An 18158-nucleotide genomic window follows, 5' to 3' on the forward strand; every position below is an offset into this window, starting at 1 on the left:
AGACCATCTGGTCCATCAAGCCTGCTCTGCCATTTAACTGGGTCAGAGCTGACCTACCTCAATGCCATTTTCCTGCACTATCTCCAAATCCCTTGCTATCTTTAATATATCGAACATTAGGATAGAGCATCCACAGCCCTTTGGTGTAGAGAATTCCAAAGATTGACTGCCCTCTGAGTGAAGCAATTCCTCCTCATCCCATCTAAAATGGCCAACTTCTTAGTGTGAGGTTGTGTTCCCTGGTTAAGGACTGCACAGCAGCCCTTGCTCAGCCAGGTGGTAAAATCCATGCTGTATCTACCCTGTCCAGCTGTGTGAGTATTTTGAATGCTTTAAGGAGATCACATTTCATTCTTCTAAACAGTTACAGCCTCCTCAATCTCTCTTGGACTTGAACATACAGTGCCCATGGCGCAATACAGAATGACAGGAGTATATTCAGCATGAGGATTACAACATTCTGTGATGATAAATTTTACAGATAGAGATCAGTACTTCTGATGGATCTATCAGTGCACTGGCTGCCAGTCCACAATCCTGTGCCAAACAAGGCACATGCCATGTCAAATGAAGCATAGCACTAGCTTTTCTCGAAAGCTGGCACTGACAGGTGCACTAGAAGATTTTAAAAACAATGAGCAGATTTTAAACACAGAAACTGGGTGCTAAACGCCATGATCGAACTACACATTGCCAAGAATTCTCACCTGGCTGTGGCAAGGATACCAAAAGCTGCCTATTATACCTCCATTTAAGATATGTCTCAAGCTGTCAACTGCCTATGAGTTGTAATATAGTCAATATTAATTCAAGGAGGAGCAGAGATTGAAAATGAGCATGGGTTTGAAGAACTGAAAGTTTTTTTTTAATCCATGTGGGTGTCACTGGCTAGGCTAGCATTTATAGCCAACCCTGAACTACCCTTTCTGAATTGCTCTTGAGGAGGTGTTCAGGCGCCATCTGAGTAACTTGCATTTCAGAGGGCTGTGAAGAGTTAATCATATTCCTGTGGATCTGGGGTCCCCTATGGGCTAGACCAGGTAACAACAGCAGATTCCTCCACTCAAGCAACTGGCTGTTTACAACAATCCAGTGTACTATTAGTGAGACCACGATTTCATTCTTCATTTATTAATCAATTGAGTGCAAATTCCCCTCAGGTATTTGAGCTCTGATCTCCAGAACATTAGCCCAGCCTATTGATTGCCAGTTCAGTAATATTAACACTTTGCAACCATCCCCAGCCTCAGAGACGTGTGATAGCTCCTCATTAGAGTGCACTGAGGGAGGGCAAAAAACGTGCAAGGACAAGTGCATTCAAAGAGATGAAACAGAACAAGAACATAAGTGATACAGGTAGAAGGCAGAGCAGATCACAGTCAGGTGAAAGCCAAAAATTCAATTATTCCTACCACGCAATGCGGCTTTCTTCCAGTATCCATCTCGCACTTCTACATAATCGTACCAGCACAGCCGGCTCCTGAATGTGTCCATAGCCGTGAAGTTTAGAATAATCTTTAAAAGTAAATGAGGTAAAGTCATGATAGGAACAGTCCTCAAATTGAAAACTGAGTTGATTCATCTGAGTTGATTTTTATTTTTATGGGGTATTATAAAACAGGTGATAGCAAGCCAGCAGCCACATTATTCCATCTCCTCTGGTCTACATTTCCATTGCTAACTCAATAAAAAAGGGGAACCGTAAAATGGGCTTCATTTTTGTTACCATCCATTTCACAACACTGAGAGAAAATGAGGATTGCAGATGCTTGAAAGTCAGAGTCAAAATGTGTGGCGCTGGAAAAGCACAGCAGATCAGGCAGCATCCGAGCAGCAGGCATTTCGGGCAAAAGCCCTTCAAAAGGAATGTTGGGAGTGGAGAGGGGATGGGGGCTAAGAATAAATAGGAGGGTGGGGTGCGGGTGAAGGTAGCTGGGAAGGCGATAGGTGGATGCAGGTGGGGGATAAAGGTGGTGGTTGGAGGGGAGGGTGGAGCGGATCGGTAGGAAGCAAGATGGACAAGTGGAACAGGTCAAGAGGGTGGTGCCAAGTTGGGAGGTTGGGACTGTGATAAGGTGGGGGGAGGGAAGATGAGGAAATTAGTGAAGTTGACGTTGATGCTGTACGGTTGAAGGGCCCCAAGGCGGAAGATGAGATGTTCTTCCTCCAGTCATCGGGTGGCTTGGTTTTGGCGGTGGATGAGGCCCAGGACTTGCACGTCCTTGGTGGAGTAGGAGGAGGAGTTGAAGTGGTCGTCCACAGAGCAATGGGATTTTTTGTTGCATGTGCTCCGGAGATGTTCCCCGTAATGCTCTGTGAGTTGGCGTTCTGTCTACCCAATGTAGTGGAGACCACATCAAGAGCAATGTGCATAGTAGATGAGGTGGGTGGATGTTTTCACATCTGGCAGAGATCTTCCTGCACATCCAACCACCTCATCTACCATACCCGATGCTCTCAATGTGGTATCCTCTATATCGGGGAGACAGAACGCCAACTCGTGGAGCACTTCAGGGAACATCTCTGGGACACATGCACCCAAAAAGTCCTCTGCCCTGTGGCCGAACACTTCAACTCCCCCTCCCACTCCATCAAGGACATGCAAGTCCTGGGCCTCCTCCACCACCAAAACCAAGCCATCAGACGAGTGGAGGAAGAACATCTTATCTTCCACCTTGGGACTCTTCAACCACACGGCATCAACGGCAACTCCACCAGTTTCCTCATCTCCCCTCCCCCAACCTCATTTCAGATCCAATCCTCCAACTCAGCACCGTGCACTTGACCTGTCCCATCTGTCCATCTTCCTTCCCACCCTATCTGCTCCACCCTCCCCACCGACCCATCACAATCACCAGCCCCCCCACTTGCAACCACCTACCGCCTTCCCAGCTACCTTGCCGCTAGCCCAACCCCAACCCGCCTATTTATTTCTCAGCTCACCCCCACCTTCCTGATGAAGGGCTTATGCCTGAAACGTTGACAGTCCTGCTTCTCAGATGCTGCCTAACCAGCTGTGCTTTTCCAGCGCCACATTTCACAGCACTGTACAAACTCAATCCCTTTTCAATGCACTTGAAAGCAGTATCTCATCTCATCCACAATGGATCACGTTATAGGCTTGATGGTGGGCAGGACTGCCAGCAGAAGCCTGCACTGTGTGAGGATAAATGGTCACCTGCCTGTGGTTTTTCCCAATTACTGACTCGACAGCAGCCTCACTGTCCTTCAAGGCTCACCAAGCCCAGGGGACAACAGAAGGTCTTTCAGCTTTAAAGCCAACTAGGATGCCACAAGCGTCTCAGTGAGTGAAGGAGAGAGAGAGGTAGCACCATTTTGCAGCACACTCTCCCTGGGGATATTTTGCTCTAAATTGAAACAAAAATGCATTCAAAAGCTGGGCTCTTTAGAGCTTTGATTAGGGGTGAGGGTTGGAGAGGGATGGTGATAGCCTGCTGCTGAACCCAGGGAGACAGACTGTGCCTATAAGCCTGCCTGCAATGCTGTTCTCCACCCTCTCTGCCATTAAGTCTGCACTGCCTCTCCCTATTACTTCTGCCAAACGGTCAATTCTGTTAACCTAGCCATGCTCTGATGCAGTCAATTGCTGCCGCGCTTCGTAAGGTCGTGAGGTTTTGATTTTTCTTTTACCATGTTACATGTGTTGAGACAAGAGACTTTTACTCAGCACCGTGCAATTGGGAGGGACATCTGGATACAAAGCCATGGTCCCAGGGGTGAGAAGATAAAGTGGTTTCCCATTACGTCAAGCATTTCCTGTTCTTTTCCCTGTTCCACCCACCAGCTTGTGAGAAACGTACAGGGTTATGAGGCAACATTCCCACAGATGACCTCATGGATGGACCTGTCCATTCCAGCCCCGTCTCAGAAGTAAATGCTGGTTATGGCACATTGAAATGAATCACCTCATGAGACTATCATTGGTCAAAGGGAGGGGCATCACTTTAACCCTATATGTGCCTCAAATGGTTTCACACCAGCCCCAGGAGCAAGGACAATGGTTTTGTAGGTGGTGGACTAATTTGTGAATAGTTTGGTGGGGGTGAAGGTATTTGAATGGCTTAATAGGTTCAAGGTGGTTTGTGAACAGGGTGGGGTTTAGAGGGGTCGGGGGAAGTTTGAATGAGCTTGGGGTGGTTTCTGAATGGTTTCGGGTGGCGGTCTCTGAATGGTTTCAGGGAGAGGAGTTTGAATGGGTTCAGGGTGGTTTCTGAATGAGCTTGGGGGGGCAGGAGTTTGAATGGGTTTGAGGTGATTTCTGAATGGGTTTGAGGGTGGCAGTTTCTGAATTGGCTCAGGGTGGTTTCTAAATGGGTTCGAGGTGGTTTCTGAATGGGTTTGAGGTGATTTCTGAATGCTTTCGGGTGGTGGTTTCTGAATGCTTTCGGGTGGTAGTTTCTGAATGGGTTCAGGGCGGTTTCTGAATGGGTTCAAGCTAGTTTCTGACTGCATTTGAGGTGGTTTCTAAATGGATTTGAGGGTGGTCGCTGAATGGGTTCAGGGTGATCTCTGAATAGGTTCCGGTGGTTTCTTAATTGGTTTAAGGGTGGTTTCTGAATGGCTTTAAGGGTGGTTTCTGAATGGGTTTGAGGGTAGTTTCTAAATGGGTTTGAGGTGGTTTCTGAATACGTTCAGGGTGGTTTCCAAATGGGTTTGGGGTAGTTACTGAATGGGTTTGGGTTGGTTTCTGAATGGGCTCAGAGTGGTTTCTGAAGGGGTTCGGAGTGGTTTCAGAATGGGTTTGGGGTGATTTCTGAATGGGTTTGAGGGTGGTTTCAGAATGGGTTTGGGGGTGGTTTCTGAATTGGTTCAGAGTGGTTTCTGAAGGGGTTTGAGTGTGGTTTCTGAATGGGTTTGAGGGTGGTTTCTGAATGGGTTTGGGGTGGTTTCTGAATGGGTTTGGGGTGGTGGTCTCTGAATTGGTTGGGGAGAGGAGTTTGAATTGGTTCAGTGAATAGCTTTTCTGCATCCCTATTATACAAAGGCTGAAGACTCGCACCTTCTCTCCAGGAGTTACGGAAATCCTCCAAATGCAGTGCGTGAAAGATGAATAGCCGTTCGGGAAGCCGGGAGAAGAGAAGTTACCCATGGAGTCTTGAAGCGTTTCCCCACAAGCTGTTGAAACACAACAACAAGAATTTAACATCTTTCACCAGTATGGAATCTATCAACTTCTGATTAAAATGTAACGTTTCAATCAGATCTATTGTACAAGAATTCAAACACAAAATGACTGTCTTATAAATTGACTCTTTGTGTAGTTCATGATCTGAATAAATCTTCTGCTGGTCTGAATCCACAAGACTGTCCTGACTGATGCACAAGTGCATAAATATGCCATGTTTACATCCCACATATAAAAGGGAGTGGATCAAAACAGAACTTAATTTCACAGCACACAAATTAAAAACAGGAAACTGCGTAACTCCAACAGATGCTGTGACAGGGTCAGAGACTTTGGGAGTTGGCAAGAGTTAGTTGCACTACAGCAGGGCTTTCTAAACTGTCGGTCATGACTTCTAGTGAGGATGAGGCTTGGGGGTGACAAGCTCTGAGGCAGCAAGGTGTGCCATGAGCTTGGAATGGAAAGGCTTCTTTTGTAAATTGAATTGTTTGGACATGTCAGGACACAGCTCCAGGGCAGCTGGGATTTGAACCCACACCTTCCAGCCCCGAGATAGGGACATTACCACTGCATCACTCTGAGACTGCACTGAATACAAATAGATGCCAGCCCCCTTTAAATTCTTGCACTGAATTCTGAACACACTATTATACTTCCTTACGATTTGTACAGTAGATTCTGGTACTGAGGGAGCGCTGCACTCAACAGTGCTGTCTTTGCGGGTGAGACATTAAATGGAGCCCCTTTTTTCCCTCTCATGGTGGGATAAAAGATCACATAGTGAGTACTCCCCAGTGTCCTGGCCAATATTTATCCTGCCAACATCAAAGCTGTTTATCTTGCTGTTTGTGGAATTACCCATTCCAACATTATGACAGTGAGGACATTTCAAAAATACTTCTTTGGCTGTAAATTGCTTTGCAGGTAGTAAAAGACATCACCTCAACTCTTTGAAGTGCATGTCGTTCAAACTTTGGAAGTGCTCAGACACCTCACAGTTTTACTGAAAAGTTGTCCTCAGTTGTTCGAAAAGGAATGAACTCTGACCCACACCACAGTTGAGCCATGTCTTGTCTCCTTACAGCAGCCTCATTAGACTCAACAACACTCAGACCACATTAGACTCAATAACACTGAGCTGCACACAGCCAAGGAACTCCCAGACATCACATAGCCTTGTTCTAATCACCCTCACCAATTACTTAACAGTCAACAAACCATCTTCAAGCTCTTTTTCTGCATAATTTTCCTCTTCCTTCCTTTCTCATTTCCATTATGTTAATTCTCCTGATGTGAGCATTGCTGGCAAGGCAAACATTTATTACCCATTCCAGTGGCCAGCTCTTGTTCCTGGTATCCTCATTGCCCTGACGAGTTGCCGATTAACATAATTTTCTGGTCCTCCTCAGCATCCAGCTGGTCTGGAGTCACATGCATGCCAGACTAGTTAAGTCTTGACTTTTAAACTTTGAATTGCATAGCCTGGACAGCACTGAAACAGGCCATTCAGGGTCAAGCTGGTAAGTGGCAAGTAACATTTGAGCCAGGTAATGATTATCTCTAATGAGAGAGAATCTAAGCATCGTAGGGAATTACCATTACTTAATCTCCCACTGTCCATGTCCTGGGGTTTACCATTGATCAGAAACAGAATTGGACTATCCATACAAATGTTGTGACCACAAAAGCAGGTTGGGACTGGGAGCTCTGCAGTGGTTAACTTCTCTCCCATCTCAATAAAATGCTTCCACCACTGACAAGGCAGAAATGTGGAGTGTGATGGAATACTTCCCATTTACTTGGATGAGTGCAGCTCCAACAACACTCAAGAAGCTCAACACCACCAGGAAAAAGCAGCCTTTCGATCTACAACATATTCGCCAACTTCAATGTTCACAACAACCCCCTGCCCTCCCCAACTCAAACCAGTGTCAGCAGCATGTGCCTTCTACAAGATGCACTGCAGTAACTTATCAAGCCTTTGATAGCATTCTTTACGACCTTGAAAGGCAAGGGCAGCAGATACATGGGAAAAGTGTCCCTTGAAAGTTCCTTTCCAAACCGACACACTATCCTGACTTAGAAATATCTCAGCCATTCCTTCAGTGTTGCTGAGTAAAACTCCTGGATCTTCCTCCCTGACAGCATTGCGGGATTACCTCCAGCACTTGGACTGCAGCAGTTCAAGACGGCGGCTCACCACCACCATGTTCCAGGGCACTTAGGGATGGTCAATCAATAGTGGTCTTGCGAGAGTGCCTACATCTTATGAATGAATGTAAAAATTCGCCTGCTCTCATCCTATCAGCATACCCTTCTGCTCCTTTCACTCTCATGGACTTCTCCAATTTTCCCTTAAGTTCATCATTGCAGGCTCCCAACTTTAACCCACTTTGACAACCACCAACTTCACAATCGCAATGTACCAGCTCTTTATTTCCAGATTGATTCTGAATTAAAGTGAATTAAAGCTCAATTAAAGTGTCTCGGATTATCACGGCAAGAATTTGAATGCTTTTTCTCTGGATTACTGTCCAGTTGTATAATTACTACATTAGTGCCTCATTAAAATTAAAATGTAAGGGTACAGTGTCTATGACTTCCCTAACCTATAGGGGACATGTGCATTTATACAGTAAGTGCTGATGAATTGTTTATCATAGTGAGCATCACTATCTGCTTCAGTATTGAAGAAGAATTCATTCTCCTCATTAATCAGGGGTCGGTGGAACAAGGACGAAAGGAAGGGTGGAAGGCAGGAGTGATTGGATGACAGAAGACTTAGTCCTTTGAGGCCAAAGTGCACGAAGATGGGGCAAGCAAAAAGTAACAAAAGAGGTGCTGAGAGCTGGTGTGCTGTTGGCGATTTTCCGCCTGTTTCTTCCCATGCGTTGACTCCACGGCACTTCCTGAGCTGAAGTGCTGGCCTTGCACTCACACAGCGTGTGTCATTCATGAATGAGCTGGCTGGACTGAACTCAAAGTGACTGATGCCAAATAAGCCCAGGCTGTGATGCTACATCGTTTGCTGCTTCCCAATGCTACAAAGCAAACAGAGTTTTGCTGATCTGGGTGGAAGGCATACACAGTGCTCTGTGAGTGAAGCAGGGTGCTTTCCACACTCCTCTACAGAATAGTAATGAATGGGGAAGGCAGGAGGACATCCACAGGTAACACACTAAGCACCTCTAACCCTGAGGCAACAAGGCATCAAATTCTTTCATGGGAATTAGGAGTTGATAGCTGGGCCAGCATTTGTTTTCAATCTCCAATTGCCCTTCAATTTGCTTGCTCATTTCAGATGGCAGTTAAAAGCCAGCCACATTGCCATGGGTCTGGAGTTAGATGTTGGCCAGACAGGATAAAGATGGCAGATCCCTTCCCGAAAGGCCATTAGAGAACCAAATGAGTTTTTATGGCAAATCAATGATGGTTGTCATGGTCACCATCACCAAGACTGGCTTCCAACCCAGATACTTCAGCTAGTTTGGAAGTGACCTTCCCTACTAATGTATTGCTTGTCCCTTCAGTGTTACTGGGTCAAAATCCTGGAACTGTCGAATGCAAATGTAGGTCTACTTACATCAAATGGGCTGCAGTGGCTCAAAAAGGTAGCTCATCACCACCTTCTCAAAGGTAACTATGGATGGGCAACAAATGCTGGCTCAGCCAGTGACACCCACATCACATGAACTACTATTTTAAAAATCTGTTGAACTTAAATTCCACTTGCTGATATGGTGGGTGTCCCCAAGCCGCTGGATTCCTCATCCTGTGACATTACCACGATGCCACTGTTTCCAACAAAATGAACTAACTTGCTCGCTCACTAGCAAAGTCTCAGTCAACAGTGGCCACTCCTTAAATAGTTCTGTTCAGCTCACAAGGACGGCCCAATCCCTCACCTTCAACAAATCACACTCTTTGTTGGGGAAAATGTGCAAAGAAAGTCAAATCCTTCTTTCCAGTTTGCACTGGCTAGCTGAACAAGCATTCTGTCAGCGGAGAAAGCTCGCGCTGTGGTACCGCATCCTTTAATCAACTGATGGCAAATAAAGTCGGCAAGGCCAGTATAGAGTTCCAGGGTCTGGAACGTGAAGAAAACAATAGCTCGTCTTCTGATGGATGGCGGCAGCAATATTAAAAATAAGGCTGTAAAGTGCTCGAATTGCAGCTTCCACAGAGCTCTGCTCCCTCTAAAGAATGTGCAAGCGGCCAAATATTTGACAACCCGACAGCATCTGGCTGAGCCAAGCATCTGGCGAGCACATGAGCAAACAGCTCACCCCATCCTGGCAGCTGGGATGCAGCATTCCTGACTCCAGCTCTACACTCCAAGGAATACCATGTCAGAATTTAGTGGGATATAGAATGAACAGAACTGCACGTTATGGATGTCAAAACAAAATAGCCTCTCCATTGCATAAACACTAATTTCTACAACTGATGGCAGCAGTTCTCACAAGCTCAGCTGACAGAAAGAGAAATAGAAATAATGAAAATCTGAAATGATAAGACAAAGTGTCAGAAATGCTCAAGGGACGTTTAGAGAAATTTTGCCTGATTCCTTATCTGCTCCCTGAAGGAGTCTTGCCAGGCTAGTTCTTGCACTGATGCTGACAGTATTCTACAGATAGCGCGGACACTGGGAGAATGTTGCTTTCAATCATAGAATCCCTACAGTGCTAAAAGAAGTCATTCAGCACCTCGAGTCCACACTGACCCTGTGATGAGCATCCCACCCAGACCGAGCTCCCCACCCTATCCCGTAACCCTGCATTTCCCATGGCTACTCCACTTAGCTTGCAGACTCCTGGACATTACCGAGCAATTTAGTCTGACCAGTCCACCGAACCTGCACACGTTTGGACTGCGGGAGAAAACTGGAGCAGCTGGAGGAAACCCATGTAGATATGGGGAGAACGTGGAACTCTACAGTCAACTAAAGCTGGAATCAAACCTATGTCCTTGGCACTGTGAGGCAGCACTGATAACCACTGAGCCACTGTCCCGCATTCTTCTTCTGGGGATGAGTAAAACTAGACATGCAACACAAGAATTCAGAGCCAGAATAAGCTCTCAGCTCCTCGAGTCTGCTCCGCCAATCATAAGATGATGATTGATCTCCTTGTTACCTTGACGCCACTTTTCTAATATTCCAAGCCCATGTGCCCAGCATTGAGGCACCAAGCACTCAGAACTAACTCTTTGTTCATCAGTCTGACACCAGTCTTGAAGCAACTGCCCCACTTGAGACACAGCAGAGACAGTAGGCTTCTGAGGATGGCCTTAAAGCCTCCCTGAAGAGCTCAAGCATCCCTGAGAGATCCCGCCAAATGAAACGGAGATGGTTCATCGGGGAAGACAGCAAGCACATCAAAAGACTTTGTTGCAAACATGCAGAGACAAAATACAGACTGAGGGAGCACACATAAATTTCTGACAACCCAATCCGCCTAACCCTCCAAGCACCACTTTCTTGCCCCACCTGAGGCAGATCCTGCAGGTTGGAACTTATCAGCCGTCACAGAAATTCCTAAGTTGAAGTGGAAGCAGATCAGCCTCAGACCTGAGGGACAATCTATGGAGAAAGGCAGCTGAAGGATAACATCTCCTCCCTCGTATTCAAGTCTCCGAGATATCACAGCCAGCATTCCATTAGCTTTACTGGTTACTTTCTATCCTTATGGCTTGTCCTGGTAATTGGAAAGCATGCCACATTCACCACAGCCCTGAATCTCTGAAACCAAAGCATAAACAGCCTTGCTCAGTTTCACAGTGTCTCTCTCCCTTGAGGGTGAACACGTCAGTGAGATTCTGCCTTCCTCCCTTCACAGGACAGGCATCATACCCTTGTTCTCAAAAAACATCCCCCCCCTCCACCCCCGACCCCCCACCCCCACCAGCACAAAGCAGATTGGACCCTCCTTCACTGCACAGCAAAATGCACACATTGATTGAAACACAATTACAGTGACCACAAGCCCTCTTTAATTTGCACAAACAGGCATTGTCAATGCCTATATTAAATAACGTGCTTCCAACAAGGAGGCAGGGCTTTTGGATCCAGCCCCTCATTAGCAGAACTTGGCACTCGGCTCATCCTGTTGCCTTCTGCAGAACGCCGTAAACTTAATGAAGGGCAATTTTGCAAAGCGCAGGAGGGGAGATCAGCCAGTCGTTTATTAACCTCTCACCGAATAAACAATCCTAATAACAAAACTGGGTCAATGTCAGCCTATGCTGCTGTGCTTCTGCCTGCAGGCGTTCATTGCTGAGTCAGCTGAACGGGATAAAGAAATGAAAAACACATTGGAAAGACTAACAGATCTTTCCAGTCGGTGACCTCTTTCAGGAACAGCAAAATGTACATATAATCAGTTTGGAGGAGGTCAACCTTGCTTCTAACAGGGAGCAGGTCCTCATTTTGCCATGTGTGCTTCAGGTTTCAGCCTCTGGAACAGGACAGACAATGAACTGGTTTGAAGTGGCATCAGGTGACAGAGGGAAAGCTGCCTGAAAGCCCTTTGTCTAAAGATCAGTGCCCGTAACACGTCAGAAGAAAAGCACAACTTTGTACTTTTAAGAGCCATTAGGGAACATGGCTGCTTCTTTAAATGAAGATTAATATCCGAAGTATCTGCTTTATCCTCACAATGGTGAAAGGATATATGATCAAGGTATAGTCAGTCCCACGAGTCGTAGAGCCTGTGGTGAGTTGAACTGCAGCTCACAGCTACCGCACGCATTCCAGTGGATACTTACTGAGTACCTACTGCAAAAGCACTTAGAAAACCTTACAGCTCAGGAAGAGATTATTTACAATCACAGAGATGTTCAGAACGCAAACAGACCCCTCAGTGCAACTCGTTCTTGCCCACCCGATATCCGAAATTAATCTATTTCAGTATTTGGCCCATATCCCTCGAAACCTTTCCTATTCATGTACTCATCCAGTTGCCTTTCAAATACTGTAACTTCCACTCCATCCTCTGGCAGCTCATTCCATACATGCACCACCCTCTGCCTGAAAAGGTTGCCCCTTAGGTTCCTTTTAAATCTTCCTCTCTCACCGTAAACCTATGCCCACTAGTTTTGGACTCCTTGACTCTCGTAAAAAGATCTTGGTTATTCATCCTATCGATGCCTTTCATGATTTTATAAACCTCTATAAGGTCACTCCTCAGCCTCCAACACTACAGGGAAAATAGCCCCAGCCTATTCCGCCCTCCCGATAGCTCAAATCCTCCAACCCTGGCAACATCCTCGTAAATCTTTCCTGAACCCTTTCAAGTTTAACAACATCTTTCCTTTAGCAGGAAGATCAGAACTGAACACAGTATTCCAAAAGTGTCTTAAACAATGTCCTGTACAGCTGCAACATGACCTCCCAACTCCTGTACTCAATGCACTGATTGCCAAATGCCTTCTTCACCACCCTGTCTACCTGCGATTCCATCTTCAATAAATTATGAACCTGTGCTCCAAGTGTTCTCCAGGACCCTATCATTAAATTCGCAAGTCCTGCCCTGATATGTCTTACCAAAATACAACATTTCACATTTATCTAAATTAAACTCCATCTGCCACATTTGGCCCATCATGTCTGTGGGGACCCTTTGAAAGCATCACTAAACTTGTTCCAAGTTCCCCAACAACCTTCCCTCTGGTAATTTTCCCCATAATCTTGCAATTGTTCTTCACCTAGTCAAATATTTATCCGATTTTCATTTGCGAGTTACTATTCAGTCCGTTGCTGCCATCCTTTTGGGCAGAGTCCAATCATTTCAGCACATAGCAGTTAAAAAAAATGCCCATTTTCTTACACTGTGCTTCGTATCACACTCAATCCAAATCACAAAATGTACTGCCAGCTGTTAATGCAAACAGCAGTTTTTTGGTTGCAGCTCCCTGTGTGGACCTGGCTGTGATTCTCTGTGGCTTGTTCTAAGTACTTGCGTGTCTTTTTTCGATACACAATGCCATTTGCTGGTGCTAAAGCAGGCTGTGAATGTGAAATAAAAAGACACAGTGCAGTACTTGGAACAAACATGGAGGTGATCACTTCCTGGGTATACACCCACTTGCTCCATAACTCCAAACAGTTTTGTTTTAAAACAACACACAGTGGGCAGCAATCTGAGCACAAACCAAACTTAATTTTGACTGCACGATGCACAGCCTTCCTAGTACCAAGTGAAATCTATACTTCTGAGGAATTTGTGATCATATTCTTTCACAGAGGAAAAGACCAGTGTTTGGACTGGGTTAGGTCGTCTGGTTTCAGCATTTGAAACTAAATTCATTTCTTTCCTTCCATCAGGCAGAATGTACTTGCTTCAGAGCAAATTCAATGAACAGTCATTCGGATGGTCCCTGAGATGACGGTAATGTCTCGTTAAAAGACATTGAGGGGGTCAGACCTATATTCGCCCGTATTTAGAAGAGGTGACCTCACTGTACTGGGTGCTCCGGTTTCCTCCCACAGTCCAAAGATGTTGCGGGTCAGGTGAATTGGCCACGCTAAATTGCCCATTGTATTAGGTACATTAGTAGGGAGTAGGTGAATGGGTCTGGGTGGGTTACACTTCGGAGGGTCGGTGTGGACTTGTTGGGCCGCACTGCAGGGAATCTAATCTCAAATCTAATCTGAAATATATGGACAGGGCAGACAGATGCTGAGGAAACGTATCTCTTGTTGAGAAATCTAAAACATGGGGGCCACAGTCTCAGAATGGGCAGTCAACCATTCAGGACAGAACCATTCACTCCAAGTATTGTAACTGTTTTGAATTCTCTACCAGACAGCTGGACGCTCAGCCACTGAATAAATTCAAGGAAGCCAATGGATTTTTGTGAACTATATGGGGCCGCTGCTGAAAGGCCAAGTTGAGATTATTCAGTTGTAATCTCATTAAATAGTGAATAGGATCGAAGAGGCAAATGGTTATAGCTCCTATTTCTCATATTCTAACTGACCCAACAATTTAAGCCAGCCAGAGATATACAGAGCAATGCTGCCTACATGACGTGCAGAGGGCCCTTGGCCTTCTCTCTGTCATCAGCAAATGACAGTCAGATGCTTCTACTGCATCGTGGACATTTTCTCACTGTAACCCCATTCTGAGACTCGATAATTGTTGGGAGCCCTCAGTGAGAGCTATGGGGGCACTGTATCGGGGAGCTGCGAGTAAGAATGGGTCTGTCTGTAAGAGACAAAAAAGACTGCAGATGCTGGAATGCAAAACAGACAGGCAGGAGGCTGGAAGAACTTAGCAAGTCAGGCAGCATTAGGAAGTGGAGAAGTTGACATTTCAGGAGTAACCCTTTTTCTGTCTATAAGAGCAGGATGGCAGCATTACAACTCAGTCAGAGCTCCAGAGCAGCCTTTCCTCCCTTGGAGCTTGCAGTCTTGAAGTTTCAATGCCATGTTAATTAAACATTTGGGCACTAGCCCTTAACACAACTGCAGTCTACGGAGTTCTGGTTAACCAACACAATACACAGCCATACATTGAACTATTTATCCCTCTCTAGTAATTCCATTGTGTTCAAAAGTCGATTAAAGGAAGCTCACTCTCACCCCGCCCTCTCCATCAACAAAGATCGCAAACAGCCTCCTATCCTAAACCGGATAGGTGACACAAAACAGAGCTGAAGTTGGGAGAAATGGGTTTGAGGGACTGATAAAATTCTTCCTCTCCAGATGGAGGGAAGAGACTTTTAGTGAGAGTTGCAACATTCCCAGTTTGCACATGCACAAGTAAAGCTATGAACAGGAGGAATTTCACATCGTCTTAGTGATGTTGGAACGAGGGGAAGGCTCTTCAGAGAATATCATGGGGTAGGGTCAAATTTAGGTACATAGGTGTTCTGCAGTTTCATCACTGACTCTCGAAGTTAAATCCCTTCAACAGTCAATAAACACATTGCACTGGGGTCCACGCAAACTGGATTTAGTCTGTTTGAAGAATCATCTCGGGTGTGAAGAGTGTCCTGCCCTTTCCGAATCTGTGCTATTTTTGCAGATGCCTCCACCACCAACTACCTTCTCGACTGACACATCATCCCCAAAGTTCACGGTTCAGTGATGTTTGTTTTTGTGGTAATTGTAAGGAGCTCGAGCTACAGTTGCTTTCTCAACTCCTGCTTGCCAAGAGACGAGCCAGATTCCAGACTTGCTGCCAATTTCATTGCAGCCAAAAGGATTAAGCGATTAGGGACTCTGAAATGCATTCTCCTTTCAGAATCCTCTCAATGACACCAGGTTAACGTCTCGTTAAGACAGCTTCAACCTCCCAAACACGGATCAGCTGGAGACTGGAGCCACATGAACACAAATGCTCATCTGTCTTGCATTAATATTGGGGGAGGTAGGAGGGACGGGTTTGGAGATGAACAGTTGCGCATTCTGCCAAAGATGATTAGAGTACATCCCATTCCAAAACAGAAGGACGCACAAGTCTTCATCTCAACCGCTGGCTTCCCAACATCCCCTCAAAGAAAGGCTGACCCTTTCTCAGAAATATTTTGCTTTTGAGAAGTTCAGTAAACGTGGCTGCTGTGGGATTTCACCAATGATTTCCCTCCAAGCTGACAAATTAAGTGATGAATAGTGCTGCACACAACAGGAGAGCTTCACTGGTCCCTGGGCGTAACTGAAGCCGAAACCTGTTGATTTCCGACACTTTGTACAGCCAATAAACTGCCTCCTTGAAATCAGCCCAAACAAACAGACGTCACATGGATAACAAGATCCAAGAACAATAAGGACAAAGTAAAATGAACTTAAGAAGACAGACAAATAAAAAATCAGTTGAAACAGACATCCCTTCTTCCCCGAAGGGAGAGAGATGCTTGGCATCATTCTTGGTAATACCACTTTTGAGAGTTAACGGATGAGAATTTTGTTACTGCAAATTATTGATCAAGGTAAACCGGAAGACCAATAAAATGCTGCTTCAAAATATTTGCCAACAGGCTGGAAGATTCTGCAATTACTTACAAGACAATCAAACAATTCAGAGCAGAAGGTTTATCATGTGAAGCTCAAGGGCAAGATTTTATCTTTGTGTTGCAAATATGTTTTGATGTTAATGTGCGTTGTGCGGAATATGCATCATCTCCAAACAATAACATGCTCTTAATGGGTACGTTTTCACAGAAAAAGATCACAAGCTATTTCACCAGGGTGACAGGAATGACATATCGTCCACATTAAGACCAAGGTCTCTTGCACCTACCAAAGGTGAGTCCCTGAAATCCCCAAGTTCCTTGTTTATATTTCAATGCCCTAAAAATCAATTCCACAATGCCTGGCACTTAAAGTAATTCCAAACATCTGGTGTCAAATGGGATCCAACCTTTAACCTCCAACTAAATCCCAAGCCCACAGTGCCTCCTTTCGGCCAACTCACACCACAGCCCCATGCTCAGCCCCCCCAACCCCCAAACCTTCACCCATCTCAAGCCCAATTTTCTTTCACTGCAACTATTTCCACAGGATGGCTGGATCCCACTGAAGCAAAGTTGAAATGAGGCAGCACGATAAAGCAACAGAGAGAGGCATGAATTCACAGCCCTTGTGATCTATCAGAGCTTGCATTTCTTTGGAACACTGTGAAACCTGATCTGCACCTTCATTTAACTCACAACGGTTACACAATGAGAAACGTGTGTGCATGTAATTGAAAGGCCAAACATGTCATCATATTGAATTCAGTGTTGGGCTTCTGCCAGGCACAATATTAGATGTCTCCCTTGATAGTTGCTTTATGAGACTAATCATAGGCCCCGCTGACTGGCAAAGAGTTTTTTTAACTCTGAGGGAATTGTTTTGCTTCAGCGGGAGTAATGTTTGGGGAGGAATGAAGGACTCACTGATTTTGACATGTGCCAAAACGCCACGCAATGTTCCACACTGGCCCGTAGGGAATCTGGAGACTCAGCTCCTCACAGCATTCCAGCTTTACCTTGAATCCAAGTACAAAGCCGCTACGAGACAACCAGGTGAAAGGTGTCCCCACTCTATTTTCTGTACAAAACGTTACACATAAAAATCTAATAGGAGCAGAACATAGCCACAACCTTCAATTGACGACACTTAGATGCTGAAAGCTCCTCTGGTCACCATACCATAAAAATGAGGAGAAAGTGAGGACTGCTGGAGATCAGAGCTGAAAAATGTGTTGCTGGAAAAGCAGAGCAGGTCAGGCAGCATCCAAGGAGCAGGAGAATCTTCAGAAGAAGGGCTTATGCCAGAAACGTCGATTCTCCTGCTCCTTGGATGCTGCCTGACCTGCTGCGCTTTTCCAGCAACACATTTTTTATACCATAAAAATGATACAGGGACACTGGAGAATGATGTCGAGGAGATTTGAAAGCATTTCAAAATGTGTGAGTTTAGGTATCACAAAAGGAATGACTGGCTGGGGCTCTTCCCTTCTGCAAAATGAAGGGCGAAGGGTGACCTAATAGAATTCCTGAAGGTTTTTGATGGTGTGGGAAAGGATATGGAAGATTTCGACTGGAGGGAAATAGATGGTGACATCTTGCAAAATGTCCACATTACAGAGGAGAAAGTGCTGGATGTCTTGAAGGTGGATAAATCCCCAGGACCTGATCAGGCATACCCGAGAACTCTGTGGGAAGCTAGAGAAGTGATTGCTGGGCCTCTTGCTGAGATATTTATATCATCGATAGTCACAGGTGAGGTGTCGGAAGACTAGAGGTTGGCAAACGTGGTGCCACTGTTTAAGAAGGGCGGTAAGGACAAGCCAGGGAACTATAGACCGGTGAGCCTGACCTCGGTGGTGGGCAAGTTGTTGGAGGGAATCCTGAGGGACAGGATGTACATGCATTTGGAAAGGCAAGGACTGATTCGGATAGTCAACATGGCTTTGCGTGTGGGAAATCATGTCTCACAAACTTGATTGAGTTTTTTGAAGAAGTAACAAAGAGGATTGATGAGGGCAGAGCAGTAGATGTGATCTATATGGACTTCAGTAAGGCA

The 18158-nt window shown here is 45.5% G+C and overlaps 1 protein-coding gene across 1 annotated transcript in view; it reads right to left on the minus strand.

Annotated features, from left to right (window-relative positions):
• LOC122543176 (bone morphogenetic protein 1-like) overlaps positions 1–18158 on the minus strand; it is a 132784-nt gene that overhangs the window by 23545 nt on the left and 91081 nt on the right. Inside the window, exons 9-10 of the mRNA XM_043681598.1 lie at positions 5021–5136; positions 1413–1515 (exon numbers count right to left, since the gene is read on the minus strand). Coding sequence (XP_043537533.1) covers positions 1413–1515; positions 5021–5136 — 219 coding nt within the window. The remainder of the gene's footprint in view (positions 1–1412; positions 1516–5020; positions 5137–18158) is intronic.

The sequence above is a fragment of the Chiloscyllium plagiosum genome, chromosome 42 (genome assembly GCF_004010195.1).
Source record: "Chiloscyllium plagiosum isolate BGI_BamShark_2017 chromosome 42, ASM401019v2, whole genome shotgun sequence".
In the NCBI taxonomy this organism is placed as follows: Eukaryota; Metazoa; Chordata; class Chondrichthyes; order Orectolobiformes; family Hemiscylliidae; genus Chiloscyllium; species Chiloscyllium plagiosum.